This window comes from Halichoerus grypus, chromosome X (assembly GCF_964656455.1).
Source record: "Halichoerus grypus chromosome X, mHalGry1.hap1.1, whole genome shotgun sequence".
Lineage (NCBI taxonomy): Eukaryota > Metazoa > Chordata > Mammalia > Carnivora > Phocidae > Halichoerus > Halichoerus grypus.
Genome location: NC_135727.1, coordinates 57,243,564 through 57,266,004, shown reverse-complemented (window position 1 = coordinate 57,266,004; position 22,441 = coordinate 57,243,564). Strand labels below are relative to the sequence as shown.

The window sequence follows — 22,441 nt, the reverse complement described above, 5'->3', positions numbered from 1 at the left end:
TGGAACCACAAAGAAAGCCCAAATAGCCAAAGCAATCTTGAAAAAGAAAAATAAAACTAGTAGTATCACAATCCCAGACTTCAAGTTATATTACAATGCTGTAGTATTCAAAAACAGTATGGTATCAGCACAAAAATAGACACTTAGATCAAAAGAACAGAATAGAAAATCCAGAAATAAACAATTACATGATCGATTAATCTTTGACAAAGGAGGAATGAATATCCAATGGAAAAAAGACCGTCTCTTCAACAAATGGTGCTGGGAAAACTTGATAGCAAGATGAAAAAAAATGAAACTGGACCACTTTTTTCACCATACATGAAAATAAATTCAAAATGTAATAAAGACCTAATGCGAATCTTGAAACCATAAAAATCTAGAAGAGAGCACAGAAAGTAATTTCCCTGATAATGGCTACAGCAACATTTTTCTAGATATGTCTCCTGAGGCATGGGAAACAAAAGCAAAAATAGACTATTGGACTACAGCAAAATAAAAACCTTCTACACAGCGAAGTAAACAATCAATGAGACTAAAAGACAACCTACAGAGTGGGAGAAGATATTTGCAAATGACATATCCAATAAACAGTCAGTATCCAAAATATACAAAGAACTTAGAAAACTCAACACCTCCCCCCAAAAAATAATCCAATTAAAAATGGGTAGAAGACATGAAGAGACATTTCTCCAAAGAAGTCATACAGATGGCTAACAGACACATGAAAAGATGCTCATCATCAGTCATCATCAGGGAAATGCAAATCAAAACTACGATATACCACCTCACACCTGTCAGAATGACTAAAATCAAAAACACAAGAAGCAACAAGTGTTGGTGAGAATGTGCAGAAAAAGGAACACTCTTGCCTTGTTGGTGGGAATGCAACTGGTGTGCCCACTGTGGATACCAGTATGGAGACTCCTCAAAATGTTAAAAATAGAATTACCCTACAATCCAAGAATGGCCCTACTGTGTATTTACCCAAAAATACAAAAACACTAATTCAAAAGGATACAGGCACCCCTATGTTTATAGGAGCATTATTTACAATAGCGAAATTATGGAAGCAGCCCAAGTGTCCACTGGCTGATGAATGGATAAACAAGATGTAGTATAGATATACAATGGAATATTATTCGGCCTTAAAAAAAGAATGAAATCTTGCCATCTGCAACAACATGGATGGAGATAGAGAGTAAAATGCTAAGCAAAATAAGTCAGTCAGAGAAAGACAAATACCATATGATTTCACTCATGTGGAATTTAAGAAACAAAATAATGAGCAAGTGAAAAGAAAAAAGAAAGACAAACCAATAAAGAGTGTCTTAACTATAGAGAACAAACTGATGGATACCAGATGGGAGGTGGATAGGAGGATGGGTCAAATAGGTGATGGGGATTAAAGAGAACACTTATCATGATAGCGTTGTAATGTATAGAATTGTTGAATCACTATATTGTACACCTGAAGCCAATATTACACTGTATGTCAACTGGAAATTTTTTTAAGTTTTTATTTAAATTCCAGTTAGTTAACATACAGTGTAATACTAGTTTCAGGTGTACAATATAGCACTTCAACACTTCCATACACCACCTGGTGCTCACCACAAATGCACTCCTTAATCCCCATCACCTATTTAACCAATCCCCCCCACCACCTACCTTCCCTCTGGGAACCATCTGTTTGTTTTCTATAGTTAAGTAACTGGAATTTAAACAAAAACTTTTTTAAAAGTGTTCATTAACAAATTCTTCAATGATCAACCTACTGACCTACCTACCTCCTCACCTTCCCACCTCCCATCTACCTATCCTTGTACTTGCTTAAACCACTTTTAGTTGGGCCTATGTCACTTGTAGCCTAAATCAAACTTATTTGTACACAGTGATAAAAAATAGCTTCCTCTAAATTGTAATGATTACATTTTTAAAATTTATTCCTTTTTCTTACTGATATTACTCCATTTTTGTCCAGGAAGTTCAGGTTACTTTGTAATTTTTGAGTTAAAATATTAGAATCCAAAATTAAAAAGTAGAATTTTGGATTACTATTAAAGTGATATCTTTATTTTATTAATCGACTAGAGAGTTGGTTCATTTGCAAATCTAAGAGGGAAGTTTTCATCCTGCTTTAATATTCTCATGCCAGAAAAGGGAAAACAATGTTCAATATTTGCAAAAACAAAAAACAAAAACACCGGGGCAGAAAAATACAAGTTATTGCCAATACTTCAGAAAGATAAAATCTCTTCTTGCTAAAGGAACTACATGGCATTATGCAAGTAACAGGCAACAATCTTTTACCTAAGAATTTTCTGGATTTGTGTGACTAAAGTGGGAATTAGTGTATTGTACCTTTTCATCGTCTACTGAATAAAATAAGAAATAGTAGCTGTTTTTATTCCCTCATATAAACTACAAAAGCATCCTGTGGTGTATAAACTACAGTCACCACAACTAAAGGATATAGGATTGATTCATCCCTTACCTTCCTAACTCTGGGAGTTAGGCACTTTTCATTCCTCATTATAGATATGACTACTTTACAATACTAAATAGTATTCTAGTAAATTAAGGAAGTAAATGCACCTCATTAGGTGCTAGTCTGTACAAAAGAAATACTTTATTCACCTGATGGAATGGTTCTCTTGATGTGTGTGAAATACAACATGAAAAAAAATGGAAACACCACCAGCTTTTGAGTTAGACAGACACAGGTTCAAATCTTGACTCTGCTATCTCTAGCTCTCCCTGAGCTCCAGTTTATTCAGCAGCAATATACACCAATAGCTCATGCACATGGCTATAGTACAAACTGAATGCAATTAAATAAACTGTGTAAAGCACCAGGTTATAGAAGCTGTCACACAGACATATATGTACTGTGGGGAGCCTGCTTCTCCCTCTGCCTGTCGCTCCCCCTGCTTGTGCTCTCTCTCTCCCTCCCTCCCTCTCTCTGACATATAAATAAAATCTTAAAAACAAAACAATCTATGTATAGAAGTATTTTTGGCTCAAACTGGAAATTTTCCTACTTATTTCAAGCAGCATTCAGGATCAAAGCTCTGATATAACAAAACAATCTGGATTGTTCCTGATGGGAGTTTATGATATGTGGACTTATGCTATGATAGTAGACATATCACCATTTCTATTTTAGTATTTAGACCAATTTTGGAATAACCAAAAGTACTAAATTTAATGTTCAAAAGATCAATAAAGCCTTTAGGTTGAATACTTCAGAATTACTTTTGAAAACAAGTAAAGTCAACAACAATAAAAAAAATAATACACTATCCTATATGTTTATATTAGAGTATGGTGTTACCGACTTTCCAAGTACTTTGAGGTATTTTCCAAGCAATGGTGATGAGTCTGCACTGATTTATTTGCATCGTTGCCCTGGCCTCCTTGTAATCAAAAATTAAAAACCAAGAGGCTGCTGGTTATGGCTACAATATTGTTTATGGCCAAAAGATACGTATTTTATTCTCCCTTGATGAAATAGTAAGTAGCATATGTGAGAATCTAATTGTAGATTTTGGCCTAATAAACATCAACTCTATAAATAAGCTAACACATCTGGTCTAAAAGGAGAAAACAAGTCATATGTCAGTATTCATATTATTATAAAGCTGTCTTTACCTGATATTTTGGGTTTACCAAAATATTAAAACCAGTATTCTATATATGTAGTGTATCAAGGACTAAAGTTTGACTTCTATTTGTTTGATACAACTAGCTACAATAAACATGAATGACCATTAAAGTGACCATCACTTTTGGTAATGACCATTACTTTTGGTAATCTGTCATTTGATCAGATTGTGGATTTGATAGGCACATGCTAAAAGAGTAGTGTACAAAAACATGATAATTAGCAAGGGAGAGACCCTAAATGATTGGCCTTCATTAGGGTATAATTACAGAGTCATCAGAAAGTGGTAACAACTTTCTTTCTGGAAAAAAAAAAAAATGCTCATTAAGTGAGGCTAAGGTTAAGTAGAAAACAACTCATGGTGTGTGGCTATGGACAGAAAACACATGACTCTCAATAGGAAACAGACGCTTTAAAAAAAGCAAACGAAGAGGAATACATAAAACTGTTCCTCTTTGTATAAGACATTACTGTCTATGTAAAAATCCCAAGGAACCTATAAAAAAAATCCCCAGAATAAGTGAGTTCAGCAAGATGCCAGGATACAACTCAATGCATAAAAAACAACTGCATTTCTAGATACCCATAATGAACATATGAAAGCCAACATTAAAAAGACAATGCCACTTATAAGTGCCCCAAAGAGAAGTAACAACTTAGGTATACAATTAACAAAACATGCACAGGATTGGGATGCTGAAAATTCACAATTCTGTAGAAAGAAATCGAAGTCAACCTACATAAATGGAGAGTCATACATTGGGAGTGAATTGGAAGACTCAAAATAATAAAGGTATCAATTCCCCCCAACTTGATTTATAGCATTAATGCAATTCCTAAATTCTAGCAACATTTTCTCGACATAGAAAAGCTTATTAGAATATTTATATGAAAAGGCACAAACTCTGGAATAAATAAAACAATTTTGACAAAAAAGAATCAATTTGGAGGAATTATTCTACCTGATTTTAAGTCCTAATATATAGCTGCAGTAATAAAGACAGTGTGGTATTGGTGTGGGAAAAGACATACACATCAATGGAACAGAATATAAAATCCACAAATAGACCCATCGAAGTACAGCCAACTGATTTTTGACAAATATGCAAATTAATTCAGTGGAGAAAAAACAGTCTTTATAACAAACTGTGCCAAACCAATCGGATAACCTTATGTTAAAAAAATTAACACTGACCTAAACCTCACACCTTATACAAAAATTACAGTAGATCATGGGATTAAACATAAAACATACTATAATTTTTTTTGAAAAATAGGAGAAAATATTCTGGATCTATACCCAAGAAAAAAGTGATAAATTGGACCTCATCAAAATTTAAAACATTTCACCTGCAAAATATCCTGCTTAAAGAGGATGCCAGACAAGCCACAGACTTGGGGGAAATATTTGCAAACTACATACTTAACAAAGGACACATATATAAAACATATAAAGAACTCTCAAAAATCCACAGGAAAAAGCCAATCCAATTAAAAAATGAGCAAAAGATATGAACAGATTTTCAACAAAAAGGATGTAAGAATGGCAAACAAACACATGAAAAGATGTTCAAAATCAGCCATAAGAGAAATGCAAATTATAACTCCAATGAGATATCACTACACAACTATCAGAATGGCTAAAAGAGTGAAAACATCAAATGTTGGGGAGCATGTGGGGAAACTGAATCATGAAATTCTGATGGAAATGTAAAATGGTACAGCCCCCCTGGAAAACAGTTTTTCAGTTTAAAACTAAACATGTAATTACCATATGACCCATCAATTATACACTTGAGCATTTATCCCAGACAAATGAAAACTTATATTCACAGAGAATTCTATAATAAATATTCATAGCAGCTTTATTTGTAACAGACAAAAGTGAAAAAAGCCCAGATGTTCTTCAACAGGTGAATAAGTGAACTTTGGTATGTCCATAGCATGGAATACTATTCAGCAATAACAAGGAACCAACTACTAATGCATGCAACCACCTGGATGAATCTGCAGGTTAACTACAATGAGTGAAAAGAGCCAATGGCAAAAGGTTACATACTATACAGTTCTATTTACATAACATTCTCAAAATGACAAAATAATGGAGCTGGAAGAGAGATTAGTGGTTACCAAGAGTTAGAAATTGGGGGAAATGGTAGGAAGGAGATGAGCTATGGTTATAAAATGGAAACAGGAAAGATCCTTGGGCTGATGTAACTGCTCACTTCTGTAAGTTGACTGTGGTGATGGATACATGACCTGACATATATGTTAAAATTATACAAAACTAAACACATACTCATGCCCTACCTCCACAAAATGTAACATTAACATCATTGATAATGCATATATAAAAAAGCAACAACAACAAGCCAAGAATCTGTACCATTTTTTCATTATTTACAAAAGGGAAATCAAAAAGATTTTTTGATGTAGCCAACAAGAATGTCAAGGATCTATTACACGGTGATACTCTCTTACTCACATCAATAAAAGAAAATAAAAACCATATGGTTCAATATCTGCAAATCAATGTGATACATCATATCAATATCAGAAAGAGTAAACAGATGCAGAAAAAGCACTTGACAAAGTACAACATCCATTCATGATAAAAACTCTCAACAAAGTAGAGATAGAGGGAACATTCCTCAACAAAATAAAGGCCATATATGAAAAACCCACACCTAATATCATCCTCAATGGAGAAAAAGTGAAAGCTTTTCCTCTATAGTCAGGAACAAGACAGGGATGTCCACTCTCACCACTGTTGTTCAACACAGTACTAGAAGTCCCAGCATCAGCAATCAGACAACACAAAGAAATAAAAGGCATCCAAATCAGCAAAGAGGAAGTCAAACTTTCACTATTTGCAGATGGCATGATTCTCTATACAGAAAACACGAAAGACTGCACTAAAAAATTGCTAGAACTGATATACAAATTCAGTAAAGTCGCAGTATACAAAAATCAACGTACAGAAATCTGTTGCATTTCTGTACAACAATGACACGGCAGAAAGAGCTATCAGGAATCAATCCCATTTACAAATGCTCCAAAAACAATAAGATAACTAGGAATAAACCTAACCGAAGAGGCAAAAGATCCGAACTCTGAAAACTATAAAACACTGATGAAAGAAAATGAAGATGACACAAAGAAATGGAAAAACATTCCATGCTCATGGACTGGAAGAACAAATGTTGTTAAAATGTCTATATTACCCAAAGCAATCTACACAGTTCATGCAATCCTTATCAAAATAATAACAGCATTTTTCACAGAATGAGAACAAACAATCCTAAAATTTGTATGGAACACAAAAGACCCCAAATAGCAAAAAACAATCTTGAAAAAGAAAAGCAACACTGGAGGCATCACAATTCCAGACCTCAAGTTATATTACAAAGTTGTAGTGATCAAGACAGTATAATACTGGCACAAAAATAGACACATAATTCAATAGAACAGAATAGAAAACTGAGAAATGGACCCACAACTATATGGTCAATTAATCCTCGACAAAGCAGTAAAGAACAGCCAATGGAAAAAAGTCTCTTCAACAAATGGTGTTGGGAAAACTGGACAGCAATATTCAAAAGAATGAAACTGGACCACTTTATTATACCATACATAAAAATAAACTCAAAATGGACTAAAGACCTAAATGTGAGACCTAAACTATAAAAATCCTAGAAGAGACCACAGGCATTAACTTCTCTGACATCTGCCATAGCAACTTTTTTCTAGATAGGTCCCCTGAGGCAAGGCAACAAAAGAAAAAATAAACTATTGAGGCTACATCAAAATAAAAAGCTTCTGCACAGTGAAGGAAGCAATCAACAAAACTTAAAAAGGCAACCAGAATGGGAGAAGATATTTGCAAATGATATATATGATAAAGGGTTAGTAACCCAAGCATATAAAGAAGTTGTAAAACTCAACACCCCCCCCCCCAAAAAATAATCCAATTAAAAACTGGGTAGAAGACATGAATAGACATTTCTCCAAAGAAGATAGCCACATGGCCAACAGACACATGAGAAGATGCTCATTATCACTTATCATCAGGGAAATGCAAATCAAAACTACAATGAGATTATCACCTCACATTTGTCAAAATGGCTAAAATCAACAACACAAGAAACAACAGGTGTTAGTGAGGATGTGGAGAAAAAGGAACCCTGTTGCAGTGTTGATGAGAATGCAAACTGGTGCAGCCACTGTGGAAAACAGTATGGCAGTTCCTCTAAAAATTAAAAATAGAACTCCCCTAGGATCCAGCAATCCCACTACAGGTCGTTTACCCAAAGAATACAAAAACAGTAATTAAAAGACCATGCACCCCTATGCTTATAGTAGCATTATTTACAACAGTCAATATATGGAAGCAGCCCATGTGTCCATCAATTGATGAATGGCTAAAGAAGATGTGGTATATATACACAAGGAATATTATTCAGCCATAAAAAAGAATGAAATCTTGCCATTTTCAATGACATGGATGGAGCTAAAGAGTAAAATGCTTAGCAAATTAAGTCAGTGAGAAAAAGAAAAATACCATATGATTTCATTCATGTGGAATTTAAGAAACAAATGAGCAAAGGGAAAAAATAGAGAAGCAAACCAAGAAACAAACTGTTACCACAGGAGAGGTGGGTGGGGGAATGGGTAGAATAGGTCATAGGGATTAAGGAGTGCACCTGTGATGAGCACCTGGTGACCTATGTATGGAATTGTTCAATCACTATAATGTATACCCAAAACTAATATAATAGTGTATGTTAACTGGAAAACAAAAACTTAAAAAAAATGAATTTTCTCACTTAGAGACACTTAAAATATTACTTCCCAATATTCTCTCCTGATTTCAAAAATATGTCCCCAAATATTATGACCAATTGTTTTTATTTCAAACTTATAATTTTCCATTTTGCTACACTGAATATTATCTAAGAAGAGTTAAAAGAACACTGGAGCAGAATTAAATAATCCTGAGTTTTGATCTTGGGCTCTACCACTATCTAGGCTACATGTGGTTTGGACATTTTTCAAGCCATTTTTCCCTTCAACAAATTAATCTCTATATAATGAGGATTCTATAAAAACTGCAACTAGTACTACCTCCTCTATCCTAGTACAGGATGGTTGTAAGAATCAAGTCATTAATGTGGCATGTTATTATCACCATTATCATCTAAGCAGAAAAAACTGAAAGTTATATTTTTAAAAAGGCAAACCATCTTATCAATTGACGTTTAGCAACCAATGTTATATGTTGGCTTCTTTTGAATAGATGTGAATAAGAAGTCATTAACTCGGTTTATCCTAAATAAATACTTTTCATACCTGGCATAACAAAACACTTCCACATGTTGAATGGTTTTGTCCTTCCTGCTAAGAGCAATGGCTTCTTCATTTTCAAGAATCTGCTCTTGCCATGCTGGGCTTTCATTCACAACATCACTATTTTCCTAAACAAAATACAGATGAGAAACGTTAATTAAATTGCGCAATCTGAACCTCTACTTTTTTGTGAAAATGTATACCTTTCTCAATTAATACTTTGCCTCTGATCCCATCAAAATTCTGAAGTGACTCTAGTACAGTGTGCCATCTTCAAAGAGAAGAAAATTGTATAAAAACCTATCCTATCAAATGTTACCTCTGGTTCACAGTTTTCTATCAGGATATCTGACATTCTGATGCAGTCATTGGATGTGCCTGTTTTGACATTACTTAAGAACTAGGATAACTAACCCTCTATCTGCTGAAAATCAAGTGTGTCTGGTATACATATTACTTGTTATTAAAAAAGTTTTTGCATTTTGTTGTCCAAAAGCAGGCCCACGATTACTTCATTCTACTTACCTTTAGGTCATTGAAGGTTAGTCACTAGCCATGTCAAATTCTGATTTTATGTAAAAGTATTTTTGAAAAGTATTCAGCCTACTATAACTAAGGACTGTATAATAATCAACCTCTAAATATTTTATATTCAGAAAGACAATAAAAACAATAATGTATGATAATGTATGTAAACTTATAAGGGTTGAAAGTGGCCCTTCAAAATTTTTAATAATTCCTAATTATATTTTATGGAAATAAGTTATATGCATAGCAATATCTGAATACAGGGGATTTTTGGAAATGTCAAGATATGCTTTTTCCAAATGTCAAGGATCAATTTTTAATTCGTTTAAAATTTTAAACTAGTTGGTACATATTTCTCAGAGAAAAAAATTTTTGAATATATATTCTCAAAGAACTAGTAGGGAAATATAACTACAATATTCTTCGTTTTAAGTAAATTCACCTCAAGAAATTTCTAAACTTGCAGATTTCATAAAATAGGACAATAATTATTTTCAAAGGCTTTTTTTCTCAGGGCCCCTGGGTGGCCCAGTCAGTTAAGCATTGAACTCTTGGTTTTGGCTCAGGTCATTATCTCAGGGTCCTGGGATGAAGCTCCAGGTCAGGCTCTGTGCTCAGCAGGGAGTCTGCTTCCCTCCTCTCTCTCCCTCTGCCCCTCCCTCAGCTCATACACTCTCTCTCTTTTAATTAAATCTTTAAAAAGGCCTTTTTCAGGGCACCTGGGTGGCTCAGATGGTTAAGCGTCTGCCTTTGGCTCAGGTCATGATCCCAGGGTTCTGGGATCGAGCCCCACATCAGGCTCCCAGCTCAGCGGGAAGCCTGCTTCTCCCGCTCCCTCTGCCTGCTGCTTCCCCTGCTTGTACCTGTCTCTCTCTCTCTGTCAAAAATGGGTAGAATCTTTAAAAATAAACAAATAAATAAAAAGGCCTTTTCCTCCTGAATTTAACATTTTAAACTGAAGAAAAGTAGGGCAGACATTGTTATTATTAAGTGTAATTATTAGATAGTGTTAAACATCCCAACATAGGTAGAAAAGGAGGTGAAATACAGGAACTCTGAATGTGTAGACATGGGGTTACCAACCTGAAGAAAAGACTGTGGATCAGCACACAAAGAGTGAAGGGCGAAAGGATATGGTAGAAAGAGGATGCTGGAGTAGAAGCAGCACTAAAATAAAAGAAACATCTACAAAAATATTTTTATTTTAATAAATCTAACCTAGTATCAAAATTTATTTTATAAAATTATCCTCACTCACCAGAATTTTCCATTCAGACAAATGAGGTATTTTTGTTGTCTTTTTGTGAGCATCTAGACTAAATTTTCTCATGGAAGTACTAAATATGCTAAATATACAAAATAAGATAACCCTTACACATACTTCCTAAGAATAATGATCAACACAAATATACGAATATTTAAGGCACATACATAAAATAGTTAAATGTCTACTAGTAACATTCACTTTCTTGCAATATTATTTTCCAAATATTACTTGTTTCTCCACACTCTCATTTCATGCAACAGTATTATTCAAACTGAATCTTCACTGCATCTTCAACATCAATGTCTTTGTCATCCTTAGAAGCACTTTTTTAAGTGCATAAATTAATCAGTACAACTACAATGCTTATTGTGGTGTTTGGCACACAGTAAGTGCTTAATAAGTCTTAGCTATATTATTTTTAGCTAACTGAATACAATTTTATAGAATATATCATACTCCTTTCCCAACTGTCTAAACGCTTTTGAGATATAGCAGTTTCTGATTCCACGTATGATGCTCTCAGTAGGAAGTTCATTTCAAGCCACATATACCATTCACATAAAATTAGGACAGTTTTTTTTCATCTGTCATAAAAATGAGTAAAATCCAGGACATAACCAACTCTCCATATTACTATGTTGTACATGTCCTCTAAAAAACTTCTTTACAATGATATCCAATATTTGTAGTAGTGAGATTCTAACTTAGAAAAAAACTTACTAAATTTATATTAAATTTTTCCTTGTTTTTTGTTTTTACTAATTCTGTCAGATGACTTTTAAACTACCAATGACTCAGACCATTTCAAATTAATGTACTCCCCCATCCCGAATAGCTGGGTTTTTTTTCCTCAAAATATACTACTGAAAGAGCAACTAGTAATATGTGAGATTTTATGAGGACTGAAATTTTTTTTCTGAAAGACTACTTTGGAGAAAAAAATCTTGCCTTGTATTTGGGAATGTAATGAGAAAATGGTATCAAGTATATATGATGTACTCTTCAGCCAACATGTCTACGTATATTTAAAAAGCGATATCTATATTTTGAAAGCATCAGAAGAACATTAACTTAAAAAATGACTGCATAATTTTTGTTAAATAAATAAAAATGAGGAATCAATTCTATATTACAGAAGCTTAGGGTTTTCTTTAACGTAGGGTTATTATGTGATACAAAATACAACCTAGTAGATTAAAGATCAACTAAGAAGTTTACCTGGTATTCCTTTAGCCAGGACAGTATTCCTGAAAAGCTAAAACTGGCCCAGTTTCCACCATAGTAGCTTCTTCTGTAACAATAAAAAATAAGAGTAAAGAAAAGGGAAAAAAATTAAGTCACTGATCTCCATCAACAAACCACCCTGGACCCTTCAAATCATCTCAATATTGCTACCTCAGAGTTCAAAACAACTGGGATACTGGAAATACTAGGCTGAAATAAAAGTTGGCCTCTCAGATCCCAAAGGTAACTTTCCATTGTACAAGGAGTTAAAAAAATCTCTTTGGCCTCCTCAGAGCTTTCTCCACTGATCAAATGCCACTGATCATGTGATTGTGAACAACTTGATATGGGCATTGAGCAGGAAATATGAACAAAATTTGACTCCTGGTTAAAAAAAAAATGGCTGGAGAGAAAACCTTGGTAGAACTCAAGTAAAGCCAATGAAAAAACTGCTAAGTTTTCTATAAACATATTTAATTATTAATAGACAATTATATGTATAGACTATATATATACCCATACAATTAGATAGACACTGTCACCACCACCACCAAAGCCCCAAACCCATAACCCATGCCAACATACACACCCACACACAAATGGCTACTCTATTCACTTAATTTTGATAAGTAAAGGAAGGACAATATTCCTGCTGATAACTAGGTGAACTATTATTCTTCATTGCATAGTCCTGTGAAGATTATCATTCTGTTTTAGAGAACCCAGAGGTCTCCTAATTAGGATCAGGTAAACCTTGTAGACATTGGACTTCTGATTAACTTCCTTAAGTAGGAGATGTGTGGCAAACCAGAATTCTCTAATTCTGTACTATATATCTGTACTGGGGCTTCCCATTTCTTACAAAACTCTTCACGTTTATTTATTCTTTGTATGATGAACCCCAAAGTATACTCAGTCACACCTACAGCATCCATTCTGGTTCTGGGGTGGGACAGATTCTTGGTTTGTTTTTTGTTTTCATTTTTGCTTCTCTGTATTTTTCTCTAATGAAATAAAAATCTATAAAAGCTCTTTTTAAAATGAGATGAAAACTAAAACCTTTAATATAATATCCAAAATTGGGGGGGGGATAGATGGCAGAGGAGTAGGGGACCCTATTTCAACTGGTCCCCAGAACTGAGCTGGTATCTACCAAACCACTCTGAGCACCCACGAAACCGGCCTGAGATGTAAGAAGATCTGGACCTTTACAAACAGAGTATTGCAGGCGGTTGGTTTTGAGGTACGAGGCGGGGAGCCGTGATTCCACAGGCAGATATCAGAGGATAAACGGCAGAGGGAGGGTGCCTGGCCGTCGGTTTCCTACAACTCCGGTGAGCGACAGCCTCGCGCTCTGGGGATGGGGCACAGACTCGCAGACCGGTAGCGGCAGGGAAAGGACTTCAGGGCAGCACCTGGGGCGGAAACCCAGAGTGGCGGAGTCACATGTGCGAACTGGGAGCGGCTGGCGGTTTTAGAAGCACAAAGGGCAGGGACGTGCCCCGACCTGGAGGCAGGACTGGGAGCGCTGCGGAGGGGCGAACAAACCAGGACGCTGCAGTTTATAGCAGCACGGACAGAAACGGAGACGATGTGGCCTGGAGAGCTCACTGACGAACAGACTGCAATCTCTCTGCTCTGAGGCAGAGGGTTGGAAACGGTCTCTTCTGCTCTGACTCGCCGAAGAGACGCAGAAAGCCGCCAGGGAAAGCCTCCAGAGAACAAAAGCCCTAAAAACTGATTCCCGCTGAGCCCTTCCCACGCCACAGGGGGGCAGGGCAACTCCGCCCAAACAGGGTTGCCTGAGTAACAGCGCAGCAGGCCCCTCCCCCAGAAGACAGGCTGGGAAAACAAGAGGCCAGCAACCCTAAGGTCCCTAGAAAACAGGTGCATCTTCCTTGGGTTCTGGTCAATAATTTGGACTCTATACATTCCCTCAAGCTCCCATCAACAGAATGACTAGGAGGAGGAGCCCCCAAAAGAGAAAAGACTCAGAGATTATGACTTATGATGCAGATTTACAAATGGATGCAGATATAACCAAGATGTCAGAGATGGAATTCAGGCTAGCAATTGTGAAGACAATGGCTAGAATGGAGAAATCAATTAATGGCAACATTGAGACTCGAAGGGCAGAAATAAAAGCTGAACTGGCAGAACTTAAAAATGCTATCAATGAGATCCAATCCAATCTAGATACTCTAACAGCGGGTAACTGAGGCAGAAGAACGAATAAGCGACCTGGAAGACAATATAATAGATAAAAAGGGAAAAGAGGAGGCCAGGGAAAAACAACTCAGGATCCATGAAAATAGAATCAGAGAAATGAAGTGACACCATGAAATGTTCCAATGTCAGAATAATTGGAATCCCGGAGGGAGTGGAGAGAGAGAGGACTAGATGTATTTGAGCAAATCGTAGCTGAGAACTTCGCTAATCTGGGGAATGAAACAAACATTCACGTCCTAGAGGCAGAGAGGAATCCTCCTAAGATCAAGGAAAACAGGACAACACCCTGGCATGTAATAATAAAACTTGCAAATCTTAGAACCAAGGAAACCATCTTAAGGGCAGTTAGGGGGAAGAGATTCCTTATGTACAGAGGGAAGAACATCAGAATAACGTCAACCTATCCACAGAGACCTGGCAAGCCAGAAAGGCCTGGCAGGACATATTCAGGGTACTAAATGAGAAGAACATGCAGCCAAGAATACTTTATCCGGCAAGGCTGTCATTTAGAATGGATGGAGAGATGCAGAGCTTCCAAGACCAGCAGAAACTGAAAGAATATGTGATCACTAAGCCAGCCCTGCAAGAAATATTAAGGGGGTTCTATAAAAGAAGAAAGACCCCAAGAGTGATATACAACAGAAATTTACAGGGACAATCTATAAAAACAACGTCTTCACAAGCAACATGATGACAATTAATTCATATCTTTCAATAATCAATCTCAACGTGAATGGCCTAAATGCTCCCATAAAATGGCACAGGGGTGCAGACTGGATAAAAAGACAGGAACATATGCTGCCTACAAGAGACTCATTTTGAACCTAAAGATACATCCAGACTGAAAGTGAAGGGACGGAGATCCATCTTCCATGCCAGCGGACCTCAAAAGAAAGCTGGAGTAGCAAGTCTTATATAAGACAACTAAGAATTTAAACTAAAGTCTGTAGTAAGAGATGCAGAAGGACACTATATCATTCTTAAAGGGTCTATCCAACAAGAAGATCTAACAATTGTAAATATCTATGCCCCCAACATGGGAGCAGCTATCTACATAAGCCAACTGTTAACCAAAATAAAGAGTCATATTGATAACAATATGTTAATTGTAGGAGACCTCAATACTCCACTCTCAGCAATGGACAGATCATCTAAGCAGAAAATCAACAAGGAAACAAGAGGTTTGAATGACACACTGGACCAGATGGACCTCACAGATATATACAGAACGTTCCATCCTAAAATAACAGAATACTCATTCTTCTCGAGTGCACATGGAACTTTCTCCAGAATAGTCCACATACTGGGTCACAAATTAGGTCTCAACCGATACCGAAAGACTGAGATTATTCCCCGCATATTCTCAGACCACAATGCTCTAAAACTGGAACTCAATCAGAAGAAAAAATTTGGCAGAAATTCAAACACTTGGAAGCTAAAGACCACTCAGCTCAAGAATGTTTGGGTCAACCAGGAAATCAAAGAACTTAAACAATTCATGGAAATCAATGAGAATGAAAACACATCGGTCCAAAACCTATGGGATACTGCAAAGGCGGTCCTAAGGGGGAAATACATAGCCATCCAAGCCTCACTCAAAAAAAAATAGAAAAATCCCGAATTCACCAACTAACTCTACACCTTAAAGAACTAGAGAAAAAGCAACAAACGATGCCTAAGCCATGCATTAGAAGAGAAATAATTAAGATTAGAGCAGAGATCAATGAATTAGAAACCAGAAACACAGTAGATCAGATCAACAAAACTAGAAGTTGGTTCTTTGAAAGAATTAATAAGATCGATAAACCACTGGCCAGACTTATCCAAAAGAAAAGAGAAAGGACCCAAATTAATAAAATTTTGAATGAAGGGGAGAGATCACGACTAACACCAAGGAAATAGAAACAATTATTAGAAATTAATATCAACAACTATATGCCAATAAACTGAGCAATCTGGATGAAATGCATGACTTCTTGTAAACCTATAAGCTGCCAAGACTGAAACAGGAAGAAATTGACAACCTGAATAGGCCAATAACCAGTAACGAGATTGAAGCAGTGATCCAAAACCTCCCAAAAAACAAGAGTCCAGGGCCCGATGGATTCCCTGGCGAATTCTACCAAACATTCAAAGAAGAAATAATACCTACTCTACTGAAGCTGTTTTAAAAAATGGAAACAGAAGGAAAACTTCCAAACTCATTCTATGAGGCCAGCATTACCTTAATCCCCAAACCAGGCAAAGACCCCATCAAAAAGGACAATTTCAGACCTGATGAATATGGATTCCAAAATCCTCAACAAAATCCTAGCTAATAGGATCCAACAATACATTAAAAGGATCATCCTCCACGACCAAGTGGGATTGATCCCAGGGATGCAAGAGTGGTTCAACATTCTGAAATCAATCAATGTCAAAGAACACATTAATAAGAGGAGGGGAGAAGAAACATATGGTCCTCTCAATTGATGCAGAAAAAGCATTTGACAAAATACAACATCCTTTCCTGATGAAAACTCTTCAGAGTATAGGGATAGAGGGAACATTCCTCAAGTTCAAAAAATCCATCTATGAAAAACCCACAGCAAATATCATCCTCAATGGAGAAAAGCTGAAAGCCTTTCCCTTAAGATCTGGAGCACGTCAAGGATGCCCACTCTCGCCACTATTGTTCAACATAGTACTAGAAGTTCTAGCAACAGCAATCAGAAAACAAAAAGAAGTAAAAGGTATTCAGATTGGCAAAGAAGAAGTCAAAACTCTCTCTTTTCGCAGACGACATGATACTTTATGTGGAAACCCCAAAAGAATCCACCTCCAAATTACTAGAACTCATACAGTAATTCAGTAATGTGGCAGGATACAAAATCAATGCACAGAAATCAGTTGCTTTCTTATACACTAACAACGCAACTGTAGAAAGAGAAATTAGAGGAACGATTCCATTTACAATAGCACCAAAAACCATAAGATACCTTGGAATAAACCTAACCAAACAGGTAAAGGATCTATATTCTAGGAACTACAGAATACTCAGGAAAGAAATTGAAGAAGACACAAAAAGATGGTAAAACATTCCATGCTCATGGATCGGAAGAATAAACATTGTTAAAATGTCTATGCTACCTATAGCAATCTATACCTTCAATGCCATCCCGATGAAAATTCAAATGACATTTTTCAAAGTGCTGGAACAAACAATCCTAAAACTTGTATGGAATCAAAAAAGACCCCAAATCGCCAAGGAAATGTTGAAAATGAAAAACAAAGCTGGGGGCATCACGTTGCCCGATTTCAAGCTATATTACAAAGCTGTGATCACCAAGACAGCATGGTACCGGCAGAAAAACAGACATATAGACCAATGGAACAGAATAGAGAACCCAGATATGGATCCTCAACTCTACGGTCAAATAATCTTCGACAAAGCAGGAAAGAACATACAATGTAAAAAAGACAGTCTCTTCAATAAATGGTGCTGGGAAAATTGGACAGCCACATGCAGAAGAATGAAACTCAAGCATTCTCTAACACCATTCAAAAAGATAAACTCAAAAGGGATGAAAGACCTCAATGTGAGACAGGAATCCATCAAAATCCAAGAGGAAAACATAGGCAATCACCTCTCTGACATCGGCCACAGCAACTTCTTTGAAGATAACTCTCCAAAGGCTAGTGAAACCAAAGCAAAAATGAACTTTTGGGACTTCATCAAGATAAAAAGCTTCTGCACAGCAAAGGAAACAGTCAACAAAACAAGGAGGCAACCCACAGAATGGGAGAAGATATTTGCAAATGACACTACAGAGAAAGGGCTGGTTTCCAAGATCTATAAAGAACTTCTCAAACTTAACACCCAAAAAATAAATAATCAAGTCAAAATATGGGCAGAAGGCATGAGCAGACACTTCTCTGAAGAAGACATACAAATGGCTAACAGACACATGAAAAAATGTTCAACATCACTAGTCATCAGGGAAATACAAATCAAAACCACACTGAGATACCATCTTACACCAGTTAGAATGGCAAAAATGGACAGGGAAAGAAACAACAAATGTTGGAGAGGTTGTGGAGAAAGAGGAACCCTCTTACACTGTTGGTGGGAATGCAAGTTGGTACAACCACTTTGGAAAACAGTGTGGAGGTTCCTCAAAATTTAAAAATAGAGCTACCCTATGACCCAGGAATTGCACTCCTGGGTATTTACCCCAAAGACACAGATGTAGTGAAAAGAAGGGCCATATGCACCCCAATGTTCATAGTAGCAGTGTCCACAATAGCCAAACTGTGGAAAGAGCTGAGATGCCCTTCAACAGATGAATGGATAAAGAAGATGTGGTCCATATATACAATGGACTATTATTACTCAGCCATCAGAAAGGATGAATACCCAACTTTTACATCAACATGGATGGGACTGGAGGAGATTATGCTAAGTAAAATAAGTCAAGCAGAGAAAGTCAATTATCATATGGTTTCACTTATTTGTGGAACATAAGGAATAGCATGGAGGACATTAGGAGAAGGAAGGGAACAATGAAGGTGGGGGGAATCGGAGGGAGAGATGAACCATGAGAGACTATGGACTCTGAGAAAGAAACAGGGTTTTAGAGGGGAGGCGGGAGAGCGGATTGGTTAGGTCGGCGATGGGTATTAAGGAGGGCATGTCCTGCATGGAGCACTGGGTGTTATACTAAAACAATGGAACGTGGATCACATCAATACTAATGATGTATTGTATGATGACTAATATAACATAATAAAATTTAAAAGAAAAAAAAGAACTGCAGTTAAAACTCAGTTCTCCTAAACCCTAATCTAGCCATTGGAACATAATCCCAAAAAACTCAGCTGGCTAGCATTATTTAGTCCATAGGATATTATAATGTAGCTATGGTTCAATGAAGCCAAATACTTAGATAACAAATACTTGTGGTAAACATAGTGTAATATATAAATTGCCAAATCACTAAGTTGTGTACCTGAAACTAATTTAACGTTGTGTCAACTATACTTAAATAAAAAAAAAAAAATGGCACCTCGACCTGATTACTAAGTTCACCTTTTCCAAAGTGTATCCCATTAATAGCATGGACTATTAATAGATATTCCAAGAAGAAAAAGGTACAATGACAAAATAAATTTGGAAAATGCTAGGTTTTTAAAAGTTAAAACACCAAATAATGGTTTATGACAGAGCTTCTCAGGACCATTATGAGCTGTATGACAAGACTATTAAACCTATTAATTAGGGCCTTTTTATTAAATCCTTAGTGTTCATGTCTGTTCTCACCAAGAGGAAAAAATTTAGTTGACCAATGAGCACTTTTTTTAAAAAAGCATTTGAAGGGACTGGGGTTACAGAAGACATATTTTGAGAAATGCTGCCTTAATTCATACTAAGGGGAAGGAGAACAATAGGATAATATATATTACAGAGCTTGCCATTTTCCATTCACTACCACTTAATGTTCACAAGAATCCCGGGAGATTGGTGCTAAAATTATCCCCATTTTACAATTAGGAAAAAAAAAAAAATAGAAGTTGAGTATCTTGTTTATATAACTCACTCAGCTAGGAAATGGTCTGGCCCCAAAGTCTAGTCTTTCCACTCTAAAGACTGCCTTCTATCAACTTTTTTCAAAGAAATGGAACAAATAATCCTAAAATTTGTATGGAACCAGAAAAGACCACGAATAGCCAGAGGAATGTTGAGAAAGAAAAACAAAGCTGGTGGCATCAGAATTCCGGACTTCAAGCTCTATTACAAAGCTGTAGTCATCAATACAGTATGGTACTGGCACAAAAACAGACACATAGATCAATGGAACAGAATAGAGAGCCCAGAAATGGACCCTCAACTCTATGGTCAACTAATCTTTGACAAAGCAGGAAAGAATGTCCAATGGAAAAAAGACAGTCTCTTCAACAAATGGGGTTGGGAAAATTGGACAGCCACATGCAGAAGAATGAAACTGGACCATTTCCTTACACCACACACAAAAACAGACTCCAATGGTTGAAAGACCTAAATGTGAGACAGGAGTCCATCAAAATCCTAAAGGAGAACACAGGCAGCAACCTCTTCGACCTCAGCCACAACAACTTCTTCCTAGAAACATCGCCAAAGGCAAGGGAAGCAAGGGCAAAAATGAACTATTGGGACTTCATCAGGATAAAAAGCTTTTGCACAGCAAAAGAAACAGTCATCAAAACCAAGAGACAACCGACAGAATGGGAGAAGATATTTGCAAATGACATATCAGATAAAGGGCTAGTACCCAAAATCTATAAAGAACTTATCAAACTCAACACCCAAAGAACAAATGATCCAATCAAGAAATGGGCAGAAGACATGAACAGACATTTTTCCAAAGAAGACATCCAAATGGCCAACAGACACATGAAAAAGTGGTCAACATCACTCGGCATCAGGGAAATCCAAATCAAAACCTCAATGAGATACCACCTCACACCAGTCACAATGGCTAAAATTAACAAGTCAGGAAATGACAGATGTTGGCGGGGATGTGGAGAAAGGGGAACCCTCCTACACTCTTGGTGGGAATGCAAGCTGGTGCAGCCACTCCAGAAAACAGTATGGAGGTTCCTCAAAAAGTTGAAAGTAGAGCTATCATATGCCCCAGCAATTTGAACTACTGGGTATTTACTCCAAAGATACAAATGTAGGGATCCGAAGGGGTACGTGCAATGTCCACAATAGCCAAACTATGGAAAGAGCCAAGATGTCCATCGACAGATGAATGGATAAAGAAGATGTGGGGTATATATATACAATGGAATATTATGCAGCCATCAAAAACAATGAAATCTTGCCATTTGCAATGAAGTGGATGGAACTGGAGGATATTATGCTGAGTGAAATAAGCCAATCAGAGAAAGACATGTATCATATGACCTCAATGATATGAGGAATTCTTAATCTCAGGAAACAAACAGAGGGTTGCTGGAGTGGTGGGGGGTGGGAGGGATGGGGTGGCTGGGTGATAGACACTGGGGAGGGTATGTGCTATGGTGAGCACTGTGAATTGTGTAAGACTGTTGAATCACAGACCTGTACCTCTGAAACAAATAATACATTATATGTTTAAAAAAAAAAAAAGAAGAAGATAGCAGGAAGGGAAGAATGAAGAGGGGGAAATCGGAGGGGGAGACGAACCATGAGAGTGTGTGGACTCTGAGAAACAAACTGAGGGTTCTAGAGGGGAGGGGTGTGGGGGGATGGGTTAGCCTGGTGATGGGTATTAAAGAGGGCACGTACTGCATGGAACACTGGGTGTTATATGCAAACAATGAATCATGGAACACTACATCAAAAACTAATGATGTAATGTATGGTGATTAACATAACATAATAATAAAAAAAAAAAATCCCAGAAAAAAAAAAAAACTTCTAGAAATGTCTCACTGGCCCTACTATAGTTTAATGAGTAGCTTCTTTTATATAATAAATCTCATGAAAGTGTAGAGTATTAAAAAAAAAAAGACTGTCTTCCATAATCTACAAGATTGTAATATTTAAAATTATAAACATAAGCATATAATACAAATCCCAGAATCTAACTTACTATAAGTAAAGGCAATGGAATCTGTTTACAGACATTAGACAGAATGAAGTCTAATTTTTGTTTTCCTTCTCCAGTTCATCTGGATAATGAAAATGGGAAAATAATTTCATGACTACATCTACTTTAATGCCAGAGCTGAAGGGACTACTCCTTTCCAGGACCTAAAATACAAACAATTTTATTGCATTTCTCAACTTTAATGTGTGCAAATATCTTTCTGTATATGATAAAAGTAGGAAAATAACAGTGTGGTATGTCTACTACTACTGATTTGCTAGCTATGAAAGAGTACAAATATACCATGCACATTAAGAGAATTTATTCCACTTAAATTTGATTGGAATATTATAAAGAATCATGACATGTTTCTACCTTCCTGGTTGACAAATAACAGAACAGACTAGGGAATATACTGGATTTACTCCCTACACAAATTTTCCTTTACTAAAACCTCCACATAACATACACAAGAAAGCCAAGCTCCTTTCACCATCCACTCATTCTAAGATCAAGGCAGGTGGGCTTCCTTGGTAGAGTATGCAGATGCAATTCTAATGTTAGAAAGGAAAACCAGGCCCTTACTTG

General features: G+C 36.5%; 1 protein-coding gene across 3 annotated transcripts in view; it reads right to left on the bottom strand.

Annotated features, from left to right (window-relative positions):
• The window catches only part of CHM (CHM Rab escort protein), a 206,934-nt gene that overhangs the window by 140,298 nt on the left and 44,195 nt on the right, over positions 1 to 22,441 (bottom strand). For all 3 annotated transcript variants that reach the window (XM_078064860.1, XM_078064861.1, XM_078064862.1), the window contains exons 3-4: positions 12,027 to 12,099; positions 9,017 to 9,141 (exon numbers count right to left, since the gene is read on the bottom strand). In XM_078064860.1, the coding sequence (XP_077920986.1) occupies positions 9,017 to 9,141; positions 12,027 to 12,099 (198 nt within the window). The remainder of the gene's footprint in view (positions 1 to 9,016; positions 9,142 to 12,026; positions 12,100 to 22,441) is intronic.